The 24,279-nt window shown below is 41.0% G+C and overlaps 1 protein-coding gene and 1 pseudogene across 1 annotated transcript; one reads left to right on the top strand and one right to left on the bottom strand.

Annotated features, from left to right (window-relative positions):
* The first annotated feature begins 13,975 nt into the window (after nucleotides 1-13,975).
* LOC147448231 (uncharacterized) lies at nucleotides 13,976-15,237 on the top strand (annotated as a pseudogene).
* A 6,040-nt stretch (nucleotides 15,238-21,277) lies between these two features.
* On the bottom strand, nucleotides 21,278-22,164 carry LOC147448230 (uncharacterized). The gene has a single exon (XM_086524527.1). It carries the CDS (start codon nucleotides 21,929-21,931, stop codon nucleotides 21,326-21,328), a length of 606 nt encoding a protein of 201 aa, XP_086380653.1. The 5' UTR covers nucleotides 21,932-22,164; the 3' UTR covers nucleotides 21,278-21,325.
* Nucleotides 22,165-24,279: the final 2,115 nt, after the last annotated feature.

Here is a 24,279-nt window from a genome sequence, read left to right as displayed (position 1 = left end):
TTTATGCGTGCATATACATGTGTCGTGTGTATATATGGATGAGTGAGTATATTTATATAGGTGTGTGCATACACGTGAGTGCATGGGAACGGGGTTTTATATAATAGATACATTATATATATATAGCTTTTTTTCGATGGTTTTACTGTAGTGCAGGCATGTGATGAGGATGGGGAGAGATGGGGTGAGAAAGTGTGTGTGTGTGTGTGTGTGTGTGTGTGTGTGTGTGTGTGTGTGTGTGTGAGAGAGAGAGAGAGAGAGAGAGAGAGAGAGAGAGAGAGAGAGAATTTACTGTGCTGCGTCTTCGGGCTGAGGAGCGAGAGGGAGACAGAGAGAGAGAATAGCCACTACTTGCGGGTACTGTGTGCAAAGCGCAAGAGAGAGAGAGAGGAGGTTTGTGAGGTGGTGAGGGAGAGAGAGGATGAGGGTGTGTGTGTATGTGTGGATAATGGCAAGGGGTGTGGAGCGGCTACGTGAGCGGGCACTGTGTGCAGAGTGGACATGGGGGGTGGACCGCCTGTGCGGGCGAGCGCGAAGCGCCAGGGGGATGGAGAGGGGAGGTGAGAGGATAGGGGGGGTGTATAGTGGCTCCAATCGACACTGGGTCCGGACTGTGCGAGGCCGACGGTGAGCCGTGGGCCATGAAACGCCGAGAACGGGGGGGGTGAGCGTAGTCAACGGGAGGGGGGGCTTTAGATTATATATATATACATAATCCCCCTAAGACGGGTTCCCGCCAAGGGAAGAAGAGGGAGAAAGTGGGAGGGTGAGAGGATAGGGTGGGGGAGAGGGAAGAGAGGTGAGGGAGAGAGAAGGGAAGGAGAGGATGAGCTTGACCTAAGGCCCGTGGTGGATGCTTGAGAGAGAGAGAGATAGAGAGAGAGAGAGAGAGAGAGAGAGAGAGAGAGAGAGAGAGCGAGGTGTAGTTAAGGGGGGGGTTGCTTAGGCTAGTGGTCTGCCAGGGTGGGGGGAAGGAAGAAAACAAGGGGGGGGGGGGGGGGGGGGGGGGGGGGGGGGGGGGTGTGTGCTTAGGGCCGAAGGGAGTGTGGACGAGAGGGGGTGGGAGTACGGCCCGCCAAAGCTGGAGTGTGGAGAAGCAGAGAGAGAGGGAGAATATTTGGAAGAGAGAGAGAGAGGATACTATCTGTGGCGGGTGATGCTGCCAATTGTACCAGGCATCCTCCTGTAGGAACGCTTGAGCCCTATGAAATTCTCTAACTTGATCCTCTACCTGCTTCTTTGCACCCTCAAGTCTTGACTTATAGTCTTGCAATCTGCCCTCTACAATATTCTTCATTTCTGCAAGTGCCCTGCTATCCTCCTCTGTCAATTGTACCAGGCATCCTCCTGTAGGCACGCTTGACAATGGTACAAACGTACCTTTTGTTTTCAATGATGATATAGTAGAGGCAGCAGTGGTTTTGGAACCTCTCCTTGTACCACTCATCTGCTCTTTCAACCTCTTGATCTTGTTTTGCAAGTTGTGTCTTTCTTCTGAGGCTCTCATTGCCCTCTCTGCAAAGATAGCCCAAGAAATTTGATGTTTTCCAAATTCACTGCAGTTTTCCAATGCAAAGGCCTTTGCAAATTGAGTCCCTACTTCATACATGAAGGGACCCTGCTGGTAGACATCCCGGTGTCTCCACACAAGCTTTTGTAAGAACTCCGACCGAGCATGGTATGCCTTCACTTTCTTCTGGCTACCCGGAACAGGCTTTGGGCATATAAAGATAGCTTCCCAGTCCTCCTCAGAGATGTCATTGTTTCCTGTCAAGCTACGCGGATCAACTCCCTCCAATGGCAATCCACGCTCCATATGAAATTCCTCGGCAAGACGACAAAACTTCGTATGCAGAGGTGGTTCGATGTTCCTAACTAGACTGCTGCTTGCTTGAATCGGATGCTTTGAAGAAGGTGCCATGATGCAGTCTCAATTGATATACCTGCACATCATCCAATGAGCTCATGAGACGTGGTGTTCCCTCGCTTATCATCCCTGCTAAAAAGAAACAAGAACTTCATGGGCATGCTCTTGTAAGTAGGGCATTCAAGGTGATGTGCTATGGGATTTGCGCCAAGATTGCATGCAGCTTGTGGACTAGTAAATTACCTCGGGAGTCTATGTCCTCTCATGTAGCCAGCAGGCAGCATTAGGTTTTTCTCGCCTCTTGTTGCAAATGAGCAAGGTGTGGCACTCATGCAGCTCCAAATGCAACTTAATGTAGTTAAATGATCCCAGGTGGGGCGCGCGTGCTCAAGCAGTAGAGAGTGTACATGTTCAATGGGAGAGACATACCTCAAAGAGAAGAGGGCGGTTACTGCAATCATCCTTGAAGCAGCTAAGCTTGCACAGTAGAAGCTCTAAGCACAGTAGACCTTGAGTACGTGCGAGAGAGAGAGAGAGAGAGGCGGGAGGTCGGGGGGGGGGGGGGGGGGGGGGGCACGGTGTTTGAAACTACCAACTACTCATGAAACAAAGTGGGTGTGTGAAGGCTGAATTTTTCACATTTTTTAGAATATAAATTTGGACGTCTAAAATATGGCACCAGTGACCACACCCCCAATGTCATGCTATGCTATTTAATTATATCACATATATAGCTTTCCACCTATTCATGCTTTCACCCTAAGTACCTTTTAGGATTGTAGGATTGTAGGATTAGATTAGGATTTTGAGAATGATTGATGGACGAGACAAGTCTTAAGATCAAGGCTTAGAAAATCGTAAAAAACAAGAAAACGAGTGTTTGTGTACACTTTCCACAACCCCATTGCAGTAGAACGTAGGAGTAGGGTAAGTAGAATTTGAGGTGGGATCTGAGAACATTGCTCTGTCCAAAAGAATCAATTGTGAGTTGTTTATGTGAAGCTGCGGAATGTAATGTCTACGACTAGAAATAGCACCAAAAGACTATCATCGTTGAATCCGGCTGGAGAGTATGCTTTAAAAGTTATATGAACCAGTGGGTAAGCTTAAGGATGCATTTGATAAAATTTCAAGAGTTTGCATTTCTTTCAGGCCAAATTAAGTTTTGACTTGACTCAGAGGCTTAAAATAGATCATAAAAAGACTGTCCATTGAAAAAGTTGAAAAAAGTGCTCATTTTAGCCCAAAAGTAAATAATCACAATTATTTACTTTCAGCTTAAAAGTGACCAAGGTTGATACCAGAGACTCTATGCATGTGTATAAACATCTTTTGTAAAGGCCCATAGAATTTGGATCACCAAACTGACCAAAAACTTGGTAAAAACTGAAGTCTATATTGACTATTGAGAACTTGAGTGTAAATCGAGAAAATTTTGTTCAAACTCAGTGAAACTTGACTCATAGGCTTGTATTGATGTGTTAAACTAGTGTACATGCTCTATTGACCAAAAAGATGCGAAAATTTGCCAGAAGTAAATAATCGTGATTATTTACTTTTGTCCCAGTTCTCAACTTTTTTGACCAACCCAACATACCACTAGTTTTAGCATGTTAAATTAAGCCCACAGATCAAGTTTGATAAGATTTGGATCATTGGAGTGAAAATTGTGGCCAAATTTGCAAAGTCAGTCTACAGACACAAAACTGTTGACCATTTGATTAGGAATTATCCAAACTTGATGAAACTTGGCTAGGGAGCTTAAGTTGAGCTGTTTAACCAATATGTATCAAGATTGTGTAAAAAATTGCATAAAAATAGCAGGAGTAAATAATTGCGAGATTATTTATATATGCTAGAAAATTAGACATTTTTGCACATTTGACTATACCACAAGGTCAAGCATATCAAATAGACCACACAAATCAATTTTGGTGAAACTTGGATCACAAAAGTGGGACTTAAGCTAGATTCTTGAAACCTGAGTCCTGCGGACACGAAATAGTAGATAACTTGGACAAATTTTGTTCAAACTCAGCAAAACTTTTCCAAATACCTTAACTAGGTTGCATAATTCGTTATTCGACATTCGTTTTATCCATGAATAATGGTCGATTAATATGTTCTAAAGATTTATTCGTGTGTATTATTCGTTGTCACAACAACTTTTTTCAAAAAAACATTTTATTGCTTACATATCGATCAATAAACTATCGATCGATATTTTTCATCGATCTATATGTTTTTGATCGATATAGTAGTAGTATATAAAGCCCAAATTTGTGTGGCTTAGCTCTCTACAATTCCCTTCACCAAAGTGTCAGGTTACCTCCGACATAGAAAGGTTGACTTGTCAACTTAAAAAATCTTTGATTTTTTAAGAAAATATTATTTTTAATGTTCATACATGAAAAATAAAATAACTATATAGATTTGAATCACCTATATTTCTCAACAATAGAAGTTATCCTTTAACTCTATTGTTAAGTTTAAATAAATTACTCTAAGCAATAGAGACTATACTTCTAGCTCTACTTGTTTTAGAATAGATAATTAAATAATTTTACGCATTAGAGGCTACTTTTCTAGCTATAGTGCGAATGTATAGTTCTAAACATTAGAAGCTATACTCTTAGCTCTATTTGTTTTACATTCTAAAAGTGATATTTGATGGTTAAAATCTATCATAGCTATAATATGTGCACAGATAATAGTGTTATTTGTGCAAATATGATTTTGGGACTAAATGTAAACCAGCATAGTTTTTTAAATTCTATCTTATCTACTTCAACCACTTGTACTTTTGAAATACACGTACCTTAATGCTATTCTTCAAGGTAGAAATAAGCCTCTTTGCAACCGAACCATCAAGGAACACCTTGTCAAACGGTCAACTTATCCTAAGGAGAATACTACTTGGGAACGTGATGATGTATTCATGAAGAGCTAGGTGGAAACCTCAATTTTTTAAGTGTGGGAGGATGCAAGATCTCCAATTTTTGGGTGGGTTTAACAAGTGGTTCATATATGTTTTATGGGTTGTTTTGCTGAGTTTATTACAACTGTTTATTGTCCATAAACATATATACAGGTATATGGTTAGTCAACCCGAACCGTATAGGCAATTATGCATAAAGAGGCTTACTTTTTGGGCCACGGTTGTTCGCATGAGTCTCATATAGATAATATGATGTGGTAAGGTGTTGTTCTATGCTATGGATCTGAGATTGATGCATTCATTTGGCATCAAATACTTTCTTTTGCATGTCATGTACTCATCCAAAAATAGAAAAAAGTTATTTTATGCATATGCGTGAAGTTGTGGTATATGTTTGATCAAGTGGTGGGGTTGTTTTGCATCATGATTAAATTGATATGGTAATGTCATATGATGTATGGAACATCATGGATGGATGTGGATGTCCATGTGTATGCGTGTTCTGCTTTCCACCCTTCTAGGTCAAAACTAGATCTATGTGCAAGGAGCGTAAGGTGCAGTCATAGTACAATCACTTATGCATGGTTACACATGATCAAAATGGGATTTTGATGTTATTTTTAGTCACTAGTCGGACTTCTTTTAACCCATAAAATTTCATTCTTTAAGAGTCGTGTGTGCTGGCTCGATTTTTCATATATAAATTTAGCGTATCGATCAATACTGTATCGATCGATAGAATTTAAATTATTCAGAAATACCACGTATTTTATGATAATACGCAAATAATGACGAGTTATTCAATATAGATTGCATTATTCGGTCGAATAAATGCAACGCAGTACCTTAACAAGTTCAGTACTTGGCAAAACAAGCCAAAAAGTGCAAAAATTTGAGAAAATTAAATAATCGTGATTATTTATTTCTGATACACAGAGACAATGTTTTGGACTTTTGAGCTTGTATAGTGTTAGACCAACATAATACAAGGCCACCGGTCAATTTTGGGTTCAAGCAAATCCACATTGGCACATATTCACTCAGTTTCCAGGTTGCAGATTAGTCCTTTGGATTTTTTCAAAAGTAGAATATGAAAGTCTCAATTGCTGACTCGTCTCGCTCAATTTGAAGAGATACACATAGACTAGTCACAATAGTTAGCAAAAATTGTACAGTCTTTATGAAAGAATAGCTAACTTGATTAAAAATGATACAGGAATCAGGTTGCAGACGAGGAATTGAAAGCTTGACAGGAGTTGCAATAAAGTTAAATGGAAGAAAGTGATAACAAGTCAATCCAACGGTAAGTACTCTATCCAGAGCTTCACAAGTCTATATGAACCTTAGATCTGGTTGTATACTAGAAAACCAAGGCATATTTGGAGAGATCGCTAGTAGAGTATCCACCGAAGAGAGTGTGAATCAAGGCGATCACTTGGACACTATCTTTGAAGAAATCTCAGACACTTTTTCAGAATCAACATCTAAAATGTCTTCCTATTCGACTCATTCAAGAACCGGAATGATAGTGCGATATAAGCACATACTCACCTTTTATAAGACTAATTGCCATGGAGCTCAGGTTTACCTGGATCCTAATGAAGAGTATTCCATTTGCATTGATGTCCATGACATAGAGTTTGAAGAGGAAATCAAGGCAAACAAACAAGGAAAAATATATATGGATAAAAATGGAACTCAGTATTTACAAGTTGAAAACCCTTATGTGATAGACAAATGGGGGTTAGAAGTAAATACCATAATTCCAGATATGGCAGCAAAAGAAGGACCACCAACTTGAGAATTCGAGGGATACGATGAAGTTGATTTGAAGACTTTGAAACGGCTTAGCACGGATAATACTAGGATCGGAGTCTATTGTTGGGAGGATAGAAACATCAAAGATCTTCTATGGACTTCTCATGCCAAATCAAGACAGTTAACAGCCATGAAGATCATCTATACCTTTAAAATCAAAGACAAGGGTTCAACAAATCTACCAACCTACCTATTTAGGGATTGCTGTAACAATAACTTTGTTATGATGAGTCCCGAGGAGGTGGAACAAACCAAATAACAAGGGTACTCCATAAGGGATTGGATATTGGACCAATGACCAGAAACTATTCCAAGAGATGAACTTCGTGAGAGATCTTTTGAAAGTAATGTTAAAAAACCCAAAACTACATCATCACGAAGAAAACCGGATGACACTAAAGCCAGTCCAAGGCTACATGAGTCACTATTTCCAACAGACTGGTTGGAAGGACTCGAAACAAGACCAACTAACAGGAGACCGAGAGTTGAACCAGATAGATGTGTCAGACCAGCTGATTTTAAAAAATGGGTCAAAAAATATAGTGGATATGGGACCACTTAGCAAGCTTTAAGCAAGTGCTAAGAGCAGAACGCATATTTGATTTCCATACTCAGTTTGAGGGATTTAGAATGACATTAGAAGGAAAAGCATTGACATGGTTCCAAAACATTCCATCGAGGTCAATCATGGACTTGTACTATATACATGTGGTAGTGATGTGTGTGAACACACTAGGACTGCAGGGGCATTTTTTCCCTCTTTAGGAGATTTTTTCCCCCGTGCATTGTATATACACCCATCACTCTAGGGCTATCTATCTTTCCATTGCACACTAAGTAACACACTCTCTATTGTGTGCCTTGAGCTTCCTTCGTCTTCTCCAAGCTGTGTGTGTTTCTCTGCAACCCTAATTCCAACAATTGGTATCAGAGCAGGTCACGTCCTCCCGGGCTTAGTCGCTAGCTGCTCCAGCACATGCCTGCTCACTTTCTTCGATTTCAGTGAGCTTTGGCAAGCGTTCGCAGGTCGACAAATATTTTGGGACAGCTCGTAGAGCTTGGTTCTGCTCAGAATTTCTATTTGGGCTCATTTCGGCCTCCGTTTCCACTACAGGCAGTACTGCACACGCTATTTCGTCATTTTGTGCATAATTTCTGTCAGTGCCGTTTTCTGCATAACAGGTGCCTTATAGTCTTCTACGGTTTGTGCTATATAGCAAAGGTTGTTCCCGCTCCATTTCTCCTATTTTCGGGCAGTTTTCATATCAGGTGCAACATTTACCATGGCTGACAACAACAACACAGATGTGTTCAAGATGTTTGCTGTTGAGGACAGGTTGGATGGGGACAACTACCCTATGTGGTCTTATATGATGCAACATGTTCTTGTGTCAAAGGGTGTCTGGAACATTGTGCAGGGCATTGATGTACGTCCTGGTTCTGAGGATGTAGGCGATGTTGAGGATGTTGCAGGTCTTGCTGCAAGGATTGCAGCTATTAGAGTTGTTTTGCCTACGGCAGAACAAGCTCCTTGGGATGTTAAGGATGCGCAGGCTCATGCATTGATTGCGTTGTCTATGAAGCGCACCATTGTTCCTCACATCCGTTCAACAAAATCTGCAAAACAGGCTTGGGATATTTTAGCAGGTCTTTATGCAAGCCGCAATGAGGCTAAAATTGCTTTGCTATGTAAAGAGCTGAAGTCGAAGATGATGCATGAGGAAGATGATATGGACACTTTCCTTGCTAGTGTCAAGGATATCAATGAGCAGCTTATTTCTGCAGGTGAAGTTATTTCAGACAGTTCCCTTGTGCAGACTGTTCTTGATGCCTTACCAGATTCCTACCAGACTTTTGCTAGTACTTGGAGACTGATGACCCAAGGAAATCCTGAAGTTTTCAAGTTTGATGCATTATGCACATTGTTGTTGCAAGAGTCACTTTCTAGAAAAAACAGGACTAGGCAGCGTGCAGCTGAATAGGCTTTTATTGCTTCTCAAAGAAAGGGTGGTAACAGTAATGCAGCCACTTCTTATGGTTCTGCTGCGAGTGGCAAAAATTATGTTCCTAATGCTTCTGCTGGCAGTACTTCGTCTGGCAATTCTGGTGATAAGGGCAAAAAGAAGATGCGTTGCCATTATTGTAAATCCAATGATCACTTGATCAAGTCGTGTCCTAAGTTGAAGGCCAAAGAGGCTAAGAAGAAAGAGGGTGGTTCCACTGCAAATGCTGGTTCAACTACAGATGCAGCCATTGTTGAGTCTTCTGTGAAAGGAGACTATGATGTTGATGTTGATTTTGATGTAGAATGGGCTTTTAGCGCAGAGTGCACTTACAATCCTGTTGTCTATGATGCATTCTTGTCAATTGCTGCAGATTCACATGTGTGGTATTTCAACAGTGGTGCTACAAAGCACATTACCTCACATCGTGAATTGTTTACCTCTCTCGAGTCTGTCCCTCATGGGAATTCAGTCACTTGTGCCAACAATGCCTCTTATCCAGTTCAGGGGGTTGGAAAGATTGTGCTTACTGCTGCTAATGGCAGTTCTTTCACACTTGTTGATGCACTTTATGTACCTGGGATCAAGAACAATCTCTTGTCTGTATCCGCACTTGCTAGACTTGGACTTGTAGTCAAATTTGTGGATGACAGATGTACAGTTCATGATCTCAGTTTTGGTGATGAAATTGTTGCATCTGGGCTTTTGTGCCGTGGGCTGTATAAGCTCACTTTGTATGACAAGTGTGGAAAAAATTTTGCAAATGCTGTTGCAGATTCAAGGGCTATTTCAGATGCAAAGCTTTGGCATGCACGTTTTGGTCATCTGAATTTTGCCAGTTTGCTGCGTTTGTAGAAATCTGATATGGTTGCTTCTTTGCCGCCTCTTGAAGCACCTGTCAAATATGTTTGTGAAGGCTGTATTTTGGGTAAGATGCAGCGTTCTAAATTTCCAAAGGATGGTTCATTTCGGGCCACATGCAGGTTGCAGCTTGTGCATAGTGATGTTTGTGGGCCCATGCAAACTCCGTCCTTGGGCAATTACCTGTACTTCGTGACTTTCATTGATGATTACTCCAGGCATGCATGGGTATTTCGGCTTAAAGAGAAGTCCAAATTTTTTATGTGCTTCAAACAATTTCTGGCTATGGCTGAAAATGTCTCGAAATGTACTATGGACACCCTCCATTCCGATCGAGGGGGGGAGTATATGTCTCCTGAATTTAATGCATTTCTGGCTAGTCGTGGGATAAAACACCAATGTACAGTGCCTTATACACCTCAGCAAAATGGTGTTGCTGAGAGGAAAAACAGATCACTGACGGAAATGGGACGATGTATGGTCAAAAGTCAAGCTTTACCGCATTCTTTTTGGCTTGAGGCCATTATGTGTGCCACTTATGTACTTAACAGGTGTCCTACAAAAGCTTTGCAGTCTATTACTCCATATGAAGCATGGCATGATAGAAAGCCTTCTATTGAGCACATGCGTATTTTTGGTTGTTTGGCATATGCTTTGGTGTCACAACTGCAGCACAGAAAATTGGATGATAAGACTGTCAAATGTATTTTTGTTGGTTATAGTGCTGAAAGCAAAGGTTATAGGTTGTATCATCCGCAAACAAAACCTATTCTAGTTTCTCGGGATGTAGTGTTTGTGGAAGATTCTGTTCAGCCCTTGCTGTCATGTACTAGAGACAGTAATGTAAGCTCACAAGACATTTATGACACTTTGTTGCCTCTTTTCAGTGGTGGAAATACGAATGTAAGTTCCAATGAGGCAAATGTACAGCCTATGGGGGTTTCTGAAAATGTTTTAGATCAGCCTATTACTGATGGAGATGTACATGATGTACTTGATGAGGAAAGGGCTGAAAATGAGCAGGCTAGAAGTATGCCAAAATGGCTGGTGCACACTTTGCGTGATAGTTAATTGGATGCACCTTTGTCTAGTCGTACTCATTCAGGCTCTCGCCATGCATCTTATGCATCAGATTGTTATGCTTTGGCTGTGTCTAGCTTACATGATGTTGAGGAGCCTCTGACTTTTGATGAAGCACAAAATTCAAAAAATTGGATGGCTGCCATGCAATCAGAATATGACGCACTTATAGAAAATGACACATGGACTTTATGTGATATATTTGACTCCTGGAAAAAAGGCCATTGGTACGAAGTGGGTTTACAAGTTGAAACGCAAGCCGAATGGTGAGATCGATCGCCATAAGGCTCGACTTGTTGCAAAGGGTTATGCATAGCAAAAAGGCATAGATTATGAAGAAACTTTTGCTCCCACTTGTCGTATGACTACTGTGCATTTTCTATGTGCATTGGCAGCTCATTTTGGTTGGGATGTACATCAATCAGACATTGTTAGTGCTTTCTTGAATGGTGACATATTTGAGGAAGTTTATGTAACGCAGCCTCGCGGTTTTGTCATAAAAGGACAAGAGGACAAAGTGTGCAAATGTAACAAGGCTTTGTATGGGTTGAAGCAATCTCCTCGTGCTTGGTATGAGAAAGATGACACTCATTTGGTCAAACAAGGCTTTCGTAACAGTCCAACAGAAAGCACATTGTATGTAAAGTGTGAGGGTGATGTACTTCTCATTGTGGTTCTTTATGTTGATGATTTGCTGATCACTGGACCAAATGAGAGACATATTGCTGAATTTAAGGCTGATTTGAATGCTACTTTCAAGATGAAAGATTTGGAGCTGTTGCATCATTACTTGGGTATACAGTTTAAGCAGTGTGATGGTGGTATTGCCTTGTGTCAGAAAAGTTATATAGAGACATTGCTATGTAAGTTTGGACTTGAGGATTGCAAACCTATTGCCACTCCCATGGAAACAGGTTTGAAGTTGAGTCTACATGATGCTGGTGATCCTGCTGATGTCACTCTTTACCAAAATGCTGCTGGTTGCCTCATTTATGTATGCAACACGAGGCCAGATATTCAGTTTGCAGTCTCACAGGTCAGCAGATTTATGCATAGCCCAGGGTCTAAGAATTGGCAGGCTGTCGAGAGGATTTAGTGGCACTTTACATCTTGGCTTGTTTTATCCCAAGGGGGGATCATTGCCGCCAGACTTGCATGCTTTTTCGGACTCAGATTGGGCTGGTTGTTTTGACATGCGAGTGTCCACAAGTGGTTTTTGTTTCATGCTTGGAAGTTCATGTATATCATGGTTGAGCAAGAAGCAACCTACTGTGTCCACTTCGAGTTGTGAGGCTGAGTACAGGGCAGTCTTCACAGCTACGGTTGAGTGTGTATGGCTCAGATGCCTTATGGCTGATTTGGGTGTTGGACAGGACACTGCCAACACTATCTACACTGACAGTCAGAGCGCATTGGCAGTTGCGAGGAACCCAGCTTTTCATGCTCGCACAAAGCACATTGAGGTGCATTAACACTATGTCAGGGAGAGGCTCTCAACAGGAGAGATCAGCTTGGCTTATGTGCCAACACAGGACAACCTTGCAGATCTTTTCACAAAGGCATTGTCTCGTGAGAAGCTTGAAGCTTTCCGCAAAGCTTTGGGCTTACTCCCCTTTGTGGACTGATCCTGTCCTCAGGGCATGGCACTTCCCTTTAATCATGTGCCAGCTCTCATTCACCGCATCACTCCAGGGGGGATTTGTTACCATATACATGTAGTAGTGATGTGTGTGAACACATTAGGACTGCAGGGGCATTTTTTCCCTCTTTAGGAGGTTTTTTCCCTCGTGCATTGTATATACGCCCATGACTCTAGGGCTATCTATCTTTCCATTGCACACTAAGTAACACACTCTCTATTGTGTGCCTTGAGCTTCCTTCATCTTCTCCAAGCTGTGTGTGTTTCTCTGCAACCCTAATTCCAACAGGACTTAAATACATTAGCTCAAGGATTTGTAGCTGCATGTTCCAAAACGGGGATCAAACATAATACGGTAGCTTAAATCTAAAGCTTCAAACAAAAACAAGGTGATGGGATTGTGCAACTAGAAGGAAACAATACATTGCAAGATGCCCAGAGCTAGAAATACTTACAGAAAGATTATTATCATTGTTTCTAGAGGGCCTGCTAAACAAAGAACTTCATGCTATATTGTATAGCAAGAAATAGATGTCCCTAGAAGAGTGTGTGTCAGATGCTATTGACTTAGGAGAAAATTGTAATATTTTCAATGAAGAAGATGTCCCTAAGAATAATCTAAGTGAGAAAATAGCATCCACCAAACCAACACAAGTGGCAACAGCTGTTGTAGCACCACTTACAACCATAGAAGAAATGCTCAAAAGGATGAATGAAATGATGAATAACATGCAAAAACACCTGTGAGGGGACCAGGACAAGGGATACCTCATCAAGGACAACCAATTAGGCCGCAAAAATGGTGTGCAATCAAAGGTAAATGGACCAACCATGAGACCAATGAGTGTTATTACAGACCAAAGTATGATGGAAATGTAATTCAATACATACCTATGAGGCCACAAGGACAACCCATGTACAGATATTAGCCTAATATGGCACTAGCTCAAAGACCTAATAACATGCATTCAGAAGGAGTCATAGATGAACAAGCACTAGTGCGTGTTACACCCTATGTTGAGCCTAGTCCATCTATGGTAATGGTAGAAGGAGATTGGTATAATTCACATCCACCACCAATGGAAGAATCTGTGAATTATACTATACCAAAGCTTGCACCGATGTACTATGTAGCTAATCAAGGTGTTAGACCTCCGATGGTAAGACCCATGATTAAGCCAAGAACTAGAAACTGTCATAATTGTGGTGCAAATGATCACTAGAAAAATGAATGCCCAGAGCATGACAAGAATATTAAGCCAATTGAAGATTTTTCTATACAATGTTGCAAAAAGGGAGGACACTTCCCTAAAGATTGTCCAAAAAATACTTTAAACAAGGGTAAAACAGTAGTGAACATAGTCCAAGTGATAACTAGTAGCTCATATGAGAGTGAACCTATTGTTCCAATCAAGGTAATCACCAGAGCCTAGGCTAAGAAAAAGAAACATAACTAGGATTTTCACTTGAAGGCACGCACCACATTTGAGCAAGTCACTAGAGAAGTGTTGTACCTAGTTGATAACTGCAAGACATATGGAAAGGTAATGAAATATGCAGACACAAATACCAGTACTACCTCTTCAACCATTATGAGTCATCTACAGAAACTAGTATTCCTACTTCAATCACACAACATTTTGATCAAGTAGTCGTGGAAGTGATCCAAAGAATGAGCAAAATGTACACACAGAATCCCAATATCTGACAAACGCTGCCATAAGTAGCAAATGCTCCAAGTGTATTGAATTGGTGTACAATTGAGAAAAATGCACCAACCACAATACAAATTAGTGTTTTTACCCAATAAAGCTTGTGAGCTGTTGTTGTCGGTTTTGGCTCAAGGGTCACATGTTGATGAGTAGCTACTTCTTAACGTATTGCAAAATTTGGGTGATTTACCAAAGTATCATGAAGACCAGCTGTTTGTTGATTCTTTATCTGGTTTTAGCTCCAACCTAGGTTCACAAATGCATGAGGTCTTGCTTACAATATTGGCAAAAGCCAGGCAGGTTGATGTAGTTAAGATTGAGCTTGATAAAGCTAAAATCAATTGAAAATCATTGAGTCTGGATGCATACAAGACCCTTATCACCCTATTTCAGGGTGCAGAGATGCCAGATCAAATATTGCTTATATCTTCTGACATGCAACCTTTTTGTGTTGAAATGGATAAAATTTGCAAGAAATTTGTCTTAGGTGCATCTAATAAATAGAGTCAGGCCAGATGTTACCTAATAGATCAACAAAAGATGCTGAAACTGAGTTGCCTTTAGAGGCATACATTTGTGTGATAGGGGAATATGGCAAGCAACAGCTTTCGAAAAGGGCAGAAGGTACATTTAAGAGAAGGTACCATTAGGTATTAAAACCAAGGGCCATGAGACTAATTTCATGATATGGACAATTGTAGCTGCTACAGCCAATTGTTGTAAATAATATTCTATAACGATTAAGCTCTTAAGTACAGTGGGGGATGTGGGATTTTCTCTTCCTTTTAGGTAATGAAGGTAGTTTAATATTAGAAAATTTTCATCTTACTTTTCAACACTCTAACCTCTTTTTGTGGTAATGCAGGTTACTGATGGAGAAAATCAACGGCCTTATTGAGGAATTTCATAAATTATTGCAAGCGATACAAAGTTCAAAAGAAGGTGCAGGATTAGGTCTGACAAATGTAATTTTGGATCTACTATGGGCTTTTCAAAAGCATGGTACTACTAGGAAGCTTTTCATAGTTGCAATCAAGAGAAAGGTCTAATCATCAAGTTTGGCAAGGTAACTTTCTTGTACGCAACAATTTTTATTTAGTTGCAATCTTTCTTATCTCCATGATAAGCAATATGATCAGGCCATCTACATTCTCATTTTACGTATTGTTGTCGTCACCTATAAGAGCCCTATGATCATCTCTAAGCGGCACTCGATGCCGTCACTTGTGTTAAGTGTAGGCCAAAAATACGTGAGCTCCATTACCATTGTTCATAAGTTTGGAGACATGCTACAATATTGCCACAACAACAAGCTATAGCATTTTACACAAACCTTAGAAGGTGAAGATGATAATTCCCCACTACCACTAGAATCTCCAAGCTTTCCATGAAGCATGAATGGCCTTTTTTGATGGTCACTCTTGCAAGATACTTAAAGAGTTTATAGTTTCCATTCCAATGTTCTCTACCATGATCAGCTTTGACAGGTGGTGTCAAGGTGCTTGCATGCTCAAAGTGTTGCAAGGAGCTAGCTTATATGAAGAGCAGCTTGAGGCCATGTAAAGTAGTAGGGATTCCCACCTCCGTGCTTGGGATGCTTGCCATCTTGTCCACTACCTGCTCTGCTGCACTTTCCTCCACTTGTCACATGGTCATTCTGCCACTAGCTAGGCTAAATCTTCTCCTCTTTGTGTTATGGAGCGAATATGCCCCCTTAATTTTTTTGTAGAACAAAAATCACAAGTTGAAATGTAGCACAACGAGGATGAAGAGATTGAAGAAGATGCTACTATGGGGGGAGGGACAAGGAGGTGGATAGATTGAAAAGGTGTCATAAGCTCCTTGCTTCACAGCCTTAGATAGAACAAGTCAGATTACTATAGGATAGGCACTATCCATGGTAGGCCAACAAGACGCTTGCTAGTGTGCGAGAAGCTTTGCACAAGAATAGTAAGGAATCTTTGGTTGGCATGTGGCTCGCTAGCAACCAATCAGTTTGTTAAATAGTAATGGTAGACTTGTTTTCATCTTTACTCCAAAGAAGTTATAGTTTGATAATGATTTGTTTTTTCATCTCTAAGCCGAAAGAAAAGTCTTTTAATCTTGAAGATATGCCTTTTCTTCCCTACTAGGGGGTCTTTCCACACTCAATTGGATGCAATCTATCCACAGTCCTCTTCCTCATCACTTAGGTCTTTTTGTTAAGCAAAATTCTCAAGGCTCACACTCATTTACCTAGTCAATATCAAGCTCAGGACCTCAATCACAAGGTTATATGTCATGTGCCTCTAGATTTTCATGTTACTAGTATACATAAAATAGTGGGTCATTACATTCCTTACGAAATCCGTATGAGGGGGGATGGATCATTGTGAGAACGTCCATATTTTGTTCGTATGTAGAGGGGTAGGTCATCATGTAAGATACTATATATAGGGGGGTTTCTCTAATTTGGATGCACGCAGGTGAAATCCCTCCATTACTAATAGTGAATCCCCCGGGACCAAACCTAACATAAGGTTCTTAACCTATTCAACATATATGTTTGGTGAATCTCTTGATTTGTTTGAGACAAAGCGAGCTCCAAAATTTTAGAATACCAACCTTCCGAGAGGTCACCCATCTCAACGTGTTCTTTAATAGTATAGCAAGTAAATCTTATGTTCACTAAACCTAACATAATGTTTTAGAATTATTTTATATGTTTGGGGAGTCTATTCCTTTGTTTGAAACAAAACTAGCTTCATAAATTTACAATATCAGCCTACCTTCCTGGGAGGTCACCCATTCCACCTTATTCTTTGGTAGTATAACAAGTAAATTTTATGTTTAATCATGAGAACATAAGGTATTTAACCTATTTCACACGTTTGGTGAGTTCCTTGATTTGTTTGAATATCCATGATGCCTTTTTGGGTGGATTTTTAGGCATCATGGATTGTTTTGGTGCATATAGAGACCTATTTGAGGTGTTTGAGGGTTGTTGAAGTGGTATTTTTGTGGTGCTTTAGGGTTATTTAGGGAGTTCCTTTGGCCTCATTTTATGCCTTTGGCCCTCTCTTTTTGGGTCCCTTCCTCTTAGTGTGGCTTTCCACTACTTTTGTGAAACCTACTCCTTTCCCTTTGTCTCTCCCTTTGTGGCATACCAAAGATTTTCCTTTCTTGATGTAGTCCTTGCCTACCCCTGTTGCCTTTGTACTTTTATCCGCTATCTCCCACTCCTCTCCCTGATGTGCATGCAGCCCCCTACCATCGCCGTCATTGCATCACATTCCTTCCTTCTTGCATGACATTCTTGCAGACAAACCCTTTGATTGTAGCAATCGTGCGTGTCTTTTTGTGCACTTGATCATGGATCTACACTGAATTTTTGTTGCTTCTCTTCCGTTTCACTCCTATTGACAACTTGCACCCATCCCTTTCCTCCTCCCTTTCCTGGATCAAAGGTGCCTTCTTGCTGTGCGGTATCTCTGTGTCCTCTCCTCTAATTATTCCGTGGGTGGACTACATTCAAGGTGCATCATTTTCTCTATGACTACTACTAAGCATCACCAATCGAAACTATCTCATGGGTCACTACACTTTCATTACCAAAATTCGTTAGGACTAGCTTACGACTAGCTCACAACAATTAACAAAAACTTGAATTTATTAAGCACTTATTCACACTAATTACGGCCTTAAATTTAATCATATAAAAACAAACAAGATAGAAATAGATGGGGAGTACCTTACTACATTTTTTGTCATATCTTGTTTTGATTGCTCTAATTTAGCTCCAAAAGAAGTTTCCTTGGATTTGAGTGGAAACACCCCTATTGTGAGTTTGAATTGGATATGTCAAAAATGTGAAGCTCAAAAAGGTCTTATTCAAATTTCAAATTAAATCAAAAAGGTCTTATATGGCCATAGGTTGGACCTAAGGTTTTCTTTCTATTTAGAGGCTTCCTCCTCTCAAACACTCTATTATTTAAAAGAATGGAATCACCTACATTTGGTTTATTTGACCAAATAAGAATATTAGCATTTGCATAGTTTCATTGTGGATTTCTATGGAAAATCCTTAACATATGGCCGCGTAGCCGTAGGGTACCCCTTCAAACATTCTTATAACTAGATTCCACTTCTTGCAAGAGTGCATCGTCACTGTCACTATCTGTTATTTCACTGTTCAAATAAATTATGGAGAATCAACCTATGTTCTCTCAATTTACAACTCTATTCTGTTTAGCTAGAAGCATACCATATTCCATTTACCTCCTCTTCTCTTGCTTATGGCCACATGGCCATATGATACTCTACATCTCATGGTGGTTAACACTAGTCCTGTAAAAAATCAGCCACTTTTGTGGCTTTTTGAGACTTTTGTAAAAAAATTCTCAACACTATGTTAGTTATCTAAATAGAAAATAGTTTCAGGGAATTATGACCAACACTCAATATGAGTTGAAAAGTTTAGGCATAGCCTTTCATTTGTTGTGCACATGGAATGTGTGCACATGGAATTGGCTTTGACTTTCCAAACACAAGAGAGATTACATGTATTGGCTTTTGAATTGCACACTTGCTAATATGCCAAAAGTATTTACAAAGATGTGGTTTAAAATGTATAGCAACAAGGCTACACATAGGCATAGATGCCAACAACCAAAGGTTAGAATAATGACATGATGTCAAAAATTTGCATCCTCTAGCCGTTTTGATGACTAAATTGGAGGCTATCATAGCATGTCCTTGAAGTACAATGAAATGATTTTTTTTGAAGCTATCCTTTTTTTAAAGCACACATTTTTCATGAGTGATGCACTCCTAAACTCCAACACCACTTTTAGAGAAAGAGAGAGAAAAAAAAAATTGCTCATTAAAACTCTCTGGGGTCACTTTCATAGCACTGTAAACTTCTTGTGACAAAATCAGAGAGAGTTTTTCTCTATAAATGTTGTATGAGCAAGCACTTTCATATTCATTGAGGGATGGTGATTGATGTTGGGGTGTTATGGTTTTTGTCACAAGAAGTTTGTGGGCTTTTGTGGTTGCAGGGTGATGATACTTACTCCTTAACATATGTTTTTGTTGATATCTATGATCAAATTTCATGCGAAAGAACCAATACATCTCTTCCAAATAACTAGACTATACCGCACACGACACCACCACCATGACAAGTATTTTTTAAAGAACACCCCCTAGCTCAATAATGGGACTTCTCCATGCCTTGATGTTAAAAATCTCAAGCAAACCATATTTGTGCATAAAAACTTCTCCATGCACAAATAAGATATGTTGTTCATACAAGAAAATGATGCAAATTATGAAACGAACAAAACCTCTTATAATACTTTCACTATGTGATATGGCTTACCATGTAATGTGTGATGTTATTCTCACCCCAAGCAAGGGTGAAAGCCTGGGTGAAATCCACCAGCACCACTTGAAATGATTGGTGTTCCTCCTCTGTTGTGCTAGTAAGACCCATTAGCTTGACCATTATATCAAAAGTTTTCAAAACTTGCTTACGCTTGTTTGCAATATTATCATTTAAGTCATTGTAAGTAGTGGCTTTGCATAATTCATTCCAGAGCTCCCAAAGGTTAGTTGTCTTGTGGTTGAAGCTGTTTTAAGTGTCATCTTGGCATGGGTTTCCTAAGTTGCTTTCTTTAAGAAGTACCTTGCTTTCTATCCACTCATTGACACTTGATAGACGATCTTATGGGCATCCCGTGTATTATTTGCAGCAAAAATCGATACATTTTCACCACGACATCCAATGGAATTGAGAAGTGCCTCCACCTTGATGATCTCCTCTAAGGACTTTTGCAATGGCTTCATTGTGAAAGCATAGTCAATGTGGAACTTCAATAGCCTATCAAAAATACATGTAATGTACAAAAATACACATTAGAGAGAGAAATTGGAAAGATGGGTTTCCAAGCCATGTCCGTTAGTGAACGGTTTGACGCATTGAGCATGGGACATCTCAAAATTGACACTTCCCATTCCCTACCTTCATCTCCAACAACAAAATTTTCCAATATTTTGTCTCCATCCTCTTTCCCTTTGAAAGCATTGCACCGCCCTTTGTAGAGTTCTTTTGTGTTGTTGTTTATTAGGTTTTTACCCTTGAGTGCAAAATGGACAAGGATAGAGTGGAAAAGCCCCTTGTTTACAGCCAAGAAAACAATATATGGTCTTTAAGTCCCTGCCCATGTGCCACTCCACATCAAAGCTACCTTAACCCTCGACCTCCAACTTCTCACCCACAAGTTGGGAGTGTATTACTTCTGTGATCCATGGAGCTCTCTTAAAAATCCATGCAAGTACTCCAATGGTCTCTTTAAGTACCTCAATAGCACCCAGCCGCCAAATGTCTCTCTGATTGCACATTGAAAGATGGGTGGGATATGGCTCAATTGAATCCCTTCGCTTTGTTTGCGATAGGGCTTCATTCATTAGACTGACACTTAACCTCTCTAATCTTTGACCTTTCACTATTTGACACTCATCAGATTTCAACACAAAAGAAACCTTTGTTCTCTAGTCTTTGACCTTTCACTATTTGACACTCATTAGATTTCAACATAAAAGAAACCTTTGTGCCAATAAAGCTTCATAGCTCATGTAGATTCCTTGTATTAGGCCATGCTTTTATTACCTCTAGCTTTGATGGATCCATACAGATACCATATTGAGAGATAATATGACCTAGGTATTGAATCTCTTGAAGGAAAAATTGTCTTTTCTTTTGGTTGAGAAAAAGCTTGTTCTCCCTCAATGCTTGAAAAATCACTTGGAGATGTTGTTAGTGTTCCTCCAAAGACTAGTAGTAGATGGTGATATCATCAAAGAACACTCTAGTGAATTTGTGGTAAGGTCTAAAAAATTTCTCTTAGACGATTGAACGTGGCTAGTGCATTAGTCAAGCCAAAAGGCATGACTACACATTCATAGAGACCAAACATTGTGTGAAACACTGTCTTTAAGATATCTTCATCCACTAGTCTTATTTGATGATAGCCACTTTTAAGGTCAATCCTACTGAAGTAGGTAGAGCCTTGTAGCTTATCAAATAGATCTTCTACCCAAGGTACGGGAAATCTATTTTTGATAGTGATATGGTTTAGTGCTCGATAGTCCACACACATACGGTGGAAAGGGGGAAACGGGAAAACCACCAGTACATAAACTCTATGCCTCTATATAGCTCAATGATCTCACAACACCCTTATCCCCTAGCAAACACACATCCAGACACACAATCTGCAAACAACTAATGCCCAAATCCCATCCCAACCATCCTAGACTATACACCCTCAGTTGCAAAACATGTTATGACAGCCTCCATATATAACACTGTAGAGCACCATGCAACAAATAGGCAATCCAATAGCAATCGATACTAAAAAGCCCCTACCCAATCTTTGACATACACCTGTTTGCCCTCACACTTGTAGACTTGTACACACCAACATCCGTATAGAAAGCATTTATACAACCATCACCCTTGGAGATATACATATACAAGAGCATATTAGACGAGACAATGAGAGAGAAAAATTGAAAAGTGCAAGGGTAGAAGACATCAAAATCAGGTAGAAAACACTTCAAAAAAGGGCTTATAATGATGAGTCTCCCATGGAGACCGCCTTCTTCCCCTGCAACTTCCAAAGTCAACCCCTGGCGATTTCTTCCTGCAGCACCACCTCTTTTGGCAGCCTCCCTCGGCCTCCTCATGCAACGTGTAGCGCCCCCTTCCTCATCTTTGGATATGGCAGCCCTTCCACCCCTTGACTGGCAGCCCCTTGAGGTCCCCGACCATGCTACTCCCTCTCTCACCTTGCCTGTCACCTTCTCGTGCTCCGCCTGCACTGGCCACTCTACAACCGCCCTCCTCCTCTGCAACGCTGCCCTTGCAGCCACGCCACCACCGGCTCCCTCCTGTCTCACGCCATCAGTGGCGGCCCAAAAACACAGCGCCACCTCAATTTTTTCTGCCCTCGTAGCCCCCTCCTGCATATCGGGTTCCCTCCTACCACTCTCGGCCTCAGAAAACCCGCCACCTCGTCCTTGCCTCACCTGCCATGCCACCCTCTCATGCAAGCCCCTGGCGACCTCTCCTCATGCAAACCACCCAGGTGTCTTCCCTTTCCCCGCCAACTGCAGCGCTTCCTTCTGCATGCATTGCTCCACGAGCTGGCCACCCGTGGCGGCCTCTCCTCCTGTAACTTCTGCAGCTCTGGCCAATAGCGACCTCGCTATTGGTCGCATTTCTCTGCAAAATTGACCCGACCCCACCTCTTATACAACTGCCTAGCTCCTGGTCGTTGGCCCCTGTCGGCCCTCATGCTTACCAAGTGGCGCTCTCTTCTCTTCCTGTTCACTGGCCTTCCAAAACTGTCCCGCCACCCTCTGCATGGCGCCAACACCCGGCCTTCCTTTCCCTCTGCACTCCTCATCGACTACAACAATTGCAACACGCTTTATATATATATATATATATATATATATATATATATATTAATAGCTTTCAAAAGTTTTGTGGGCTTGGCCCCCTTGCACACACCAAGATCATCAATCCAACAAATCCTTCGTAGTCAGTAGTGTGGACAATCCCCCAGCGATGCAAATGGGTTACAATCAATCCCGCCCACCACTCAGAGAAAAGCACGATTGCTACAAGTGTCGGAAACCTTCGAACATCATCTGCTTGAGCGGGCTTCATGCATCCAGAGAACCTCGAAATTGCCAAGATAGTGAAAGCATCCAATCATATTACATATCATGGTGCTAGCTGACGATTGCACCCAACTCATATGGTGGAAATTCATCCTTGCTCTGGAGATAAATCCTTCGATCCTTAGTACCTTCAAGCTCTCAAACCAGTTGAGTTGGAAAAACATCTTTGACCTTTCTAAACTCCACATTTACCATACATACCCCGGCAATAGAGCCTCCAACAGACATCTCGCTCCAAATCCCATAGCATAAACTTCATGGCACCTGCATCCAGCACCCCTTGCCTCCTTCCCAACCTTGTGATATAAACATATGCTCCTGCCACCTGTGATAGCAAAAAAAACACTTGTAGTTTTGACTAGCAAGTGCTCCAACTTGGTGAACCTGGCTCCTGGCTCCATCAAATACCTGCTCAAGGTCTTTGCCATTTGCCTGCAAACTGTCATGCCTCAACTTCTTGCACTTCCATAGATCGACACAGTTTGGCTGTACCAACGGTATGTACCATCTTTCTTTTGCACTAAAAGGACTAGAGAATAAAAGGGAGAGGAACTAGGCCTCACCATCCCTTTGTCTACCGATTCCTATACTTGCCTCATGATCTCCTCTTGTTGAGCTTGAGAGACTCGATAAGGAGGCTAGTTAGGCGGTGAGCTACCTGGAAGGAGCTCAATGCAATGGTCATCATCCCCTCGTTTTGGAGGTAAGCCCATAGGGATATCATCGATGAAGACATCTTGGAATACTTTTAGAAAAATAGACAAGTCTAACTCTTCTTGATTCTTACCATTTACATTTGATGAAACATTAGGATCTTTTAGAGATTCTTTGACAAAAATCACGTACGTTGAAATTGAGCTCTTCATTGATTTATCAAAAGCAGAAGGATTTACAACTAGAATAGTGCGACCACGCTCACTAGCATCTATATACATTTTCTTTTCTCTATAGGTGAATTAGATTCTCCTTTCAGGGAGCTTCATATTGGCAGCCATGCAATCAAACCATGGTGCCCCTAAGATATCATCCTCATGTTGGAGAGGAGAGATGAAAAATTCTTCTTTTCCAACATAGCTTTGTACATGAAGCCTCAACTTCCGAATCAAGGGAGTAATGAAGGCTTGTTGTCCCTTGAAAGCTGTGTCAGCCGTTACCATATCTCCCATCTCAAAATCATGAATGCCCAACTTGGTGGCCAACTCCATTGATATGAAGTTGTGAGTAGAGCCAGGACCAAACAAGATGAATGCATCATGCTCTCTTACCTTTCCCCAAGCATAGGAAAGGGATGATCCTTTGCAATGAGCATCCTCTTTTGGAGCTTCGATGATGGTGGAGTCTCATTGCGAGCATTCTTTTTGTGGCAAGAGCGATAGACATGTCCTTGCTCCCCACACTTGAAACACTTATGGTCCTTGCGAAAGGCCGGCTTCAAGATTTATAGGAGAGAGTTTGTTTTGCCTTTGTAACCTCCCTTATCCTTGGACCAATTGTTGTTGTTGTTGTTGGAAGTGCCTTGGGAAGAATTTTGAGCATTGGTTTTTCCCCTTTGCATCATTTTTGTCTTTGTTTTCCATGGGCTTGACATTTTGTCTAGCCCCTTGATGGAAATTGATGCGTGAAGCAAC

Source organism: Adiantum capillus-veneris, chromosome 11, assembly GCF_014529385.1.
Source record: "Adiantum capillus-veneris isolate H3 chromosome 11, ASM1452938v2, whole genome shotgun sequence".
Lineage (NCBI taxonomy): Eukaryota > Viridiplantae > Streptophyta > Polypodiopsida > Polypodiales > Pteridaceae > Adiantum > Adiantum capillus-veneris.
This window is presented reverse-complemented; position numbering and strand designations above follow the sequence as displayed.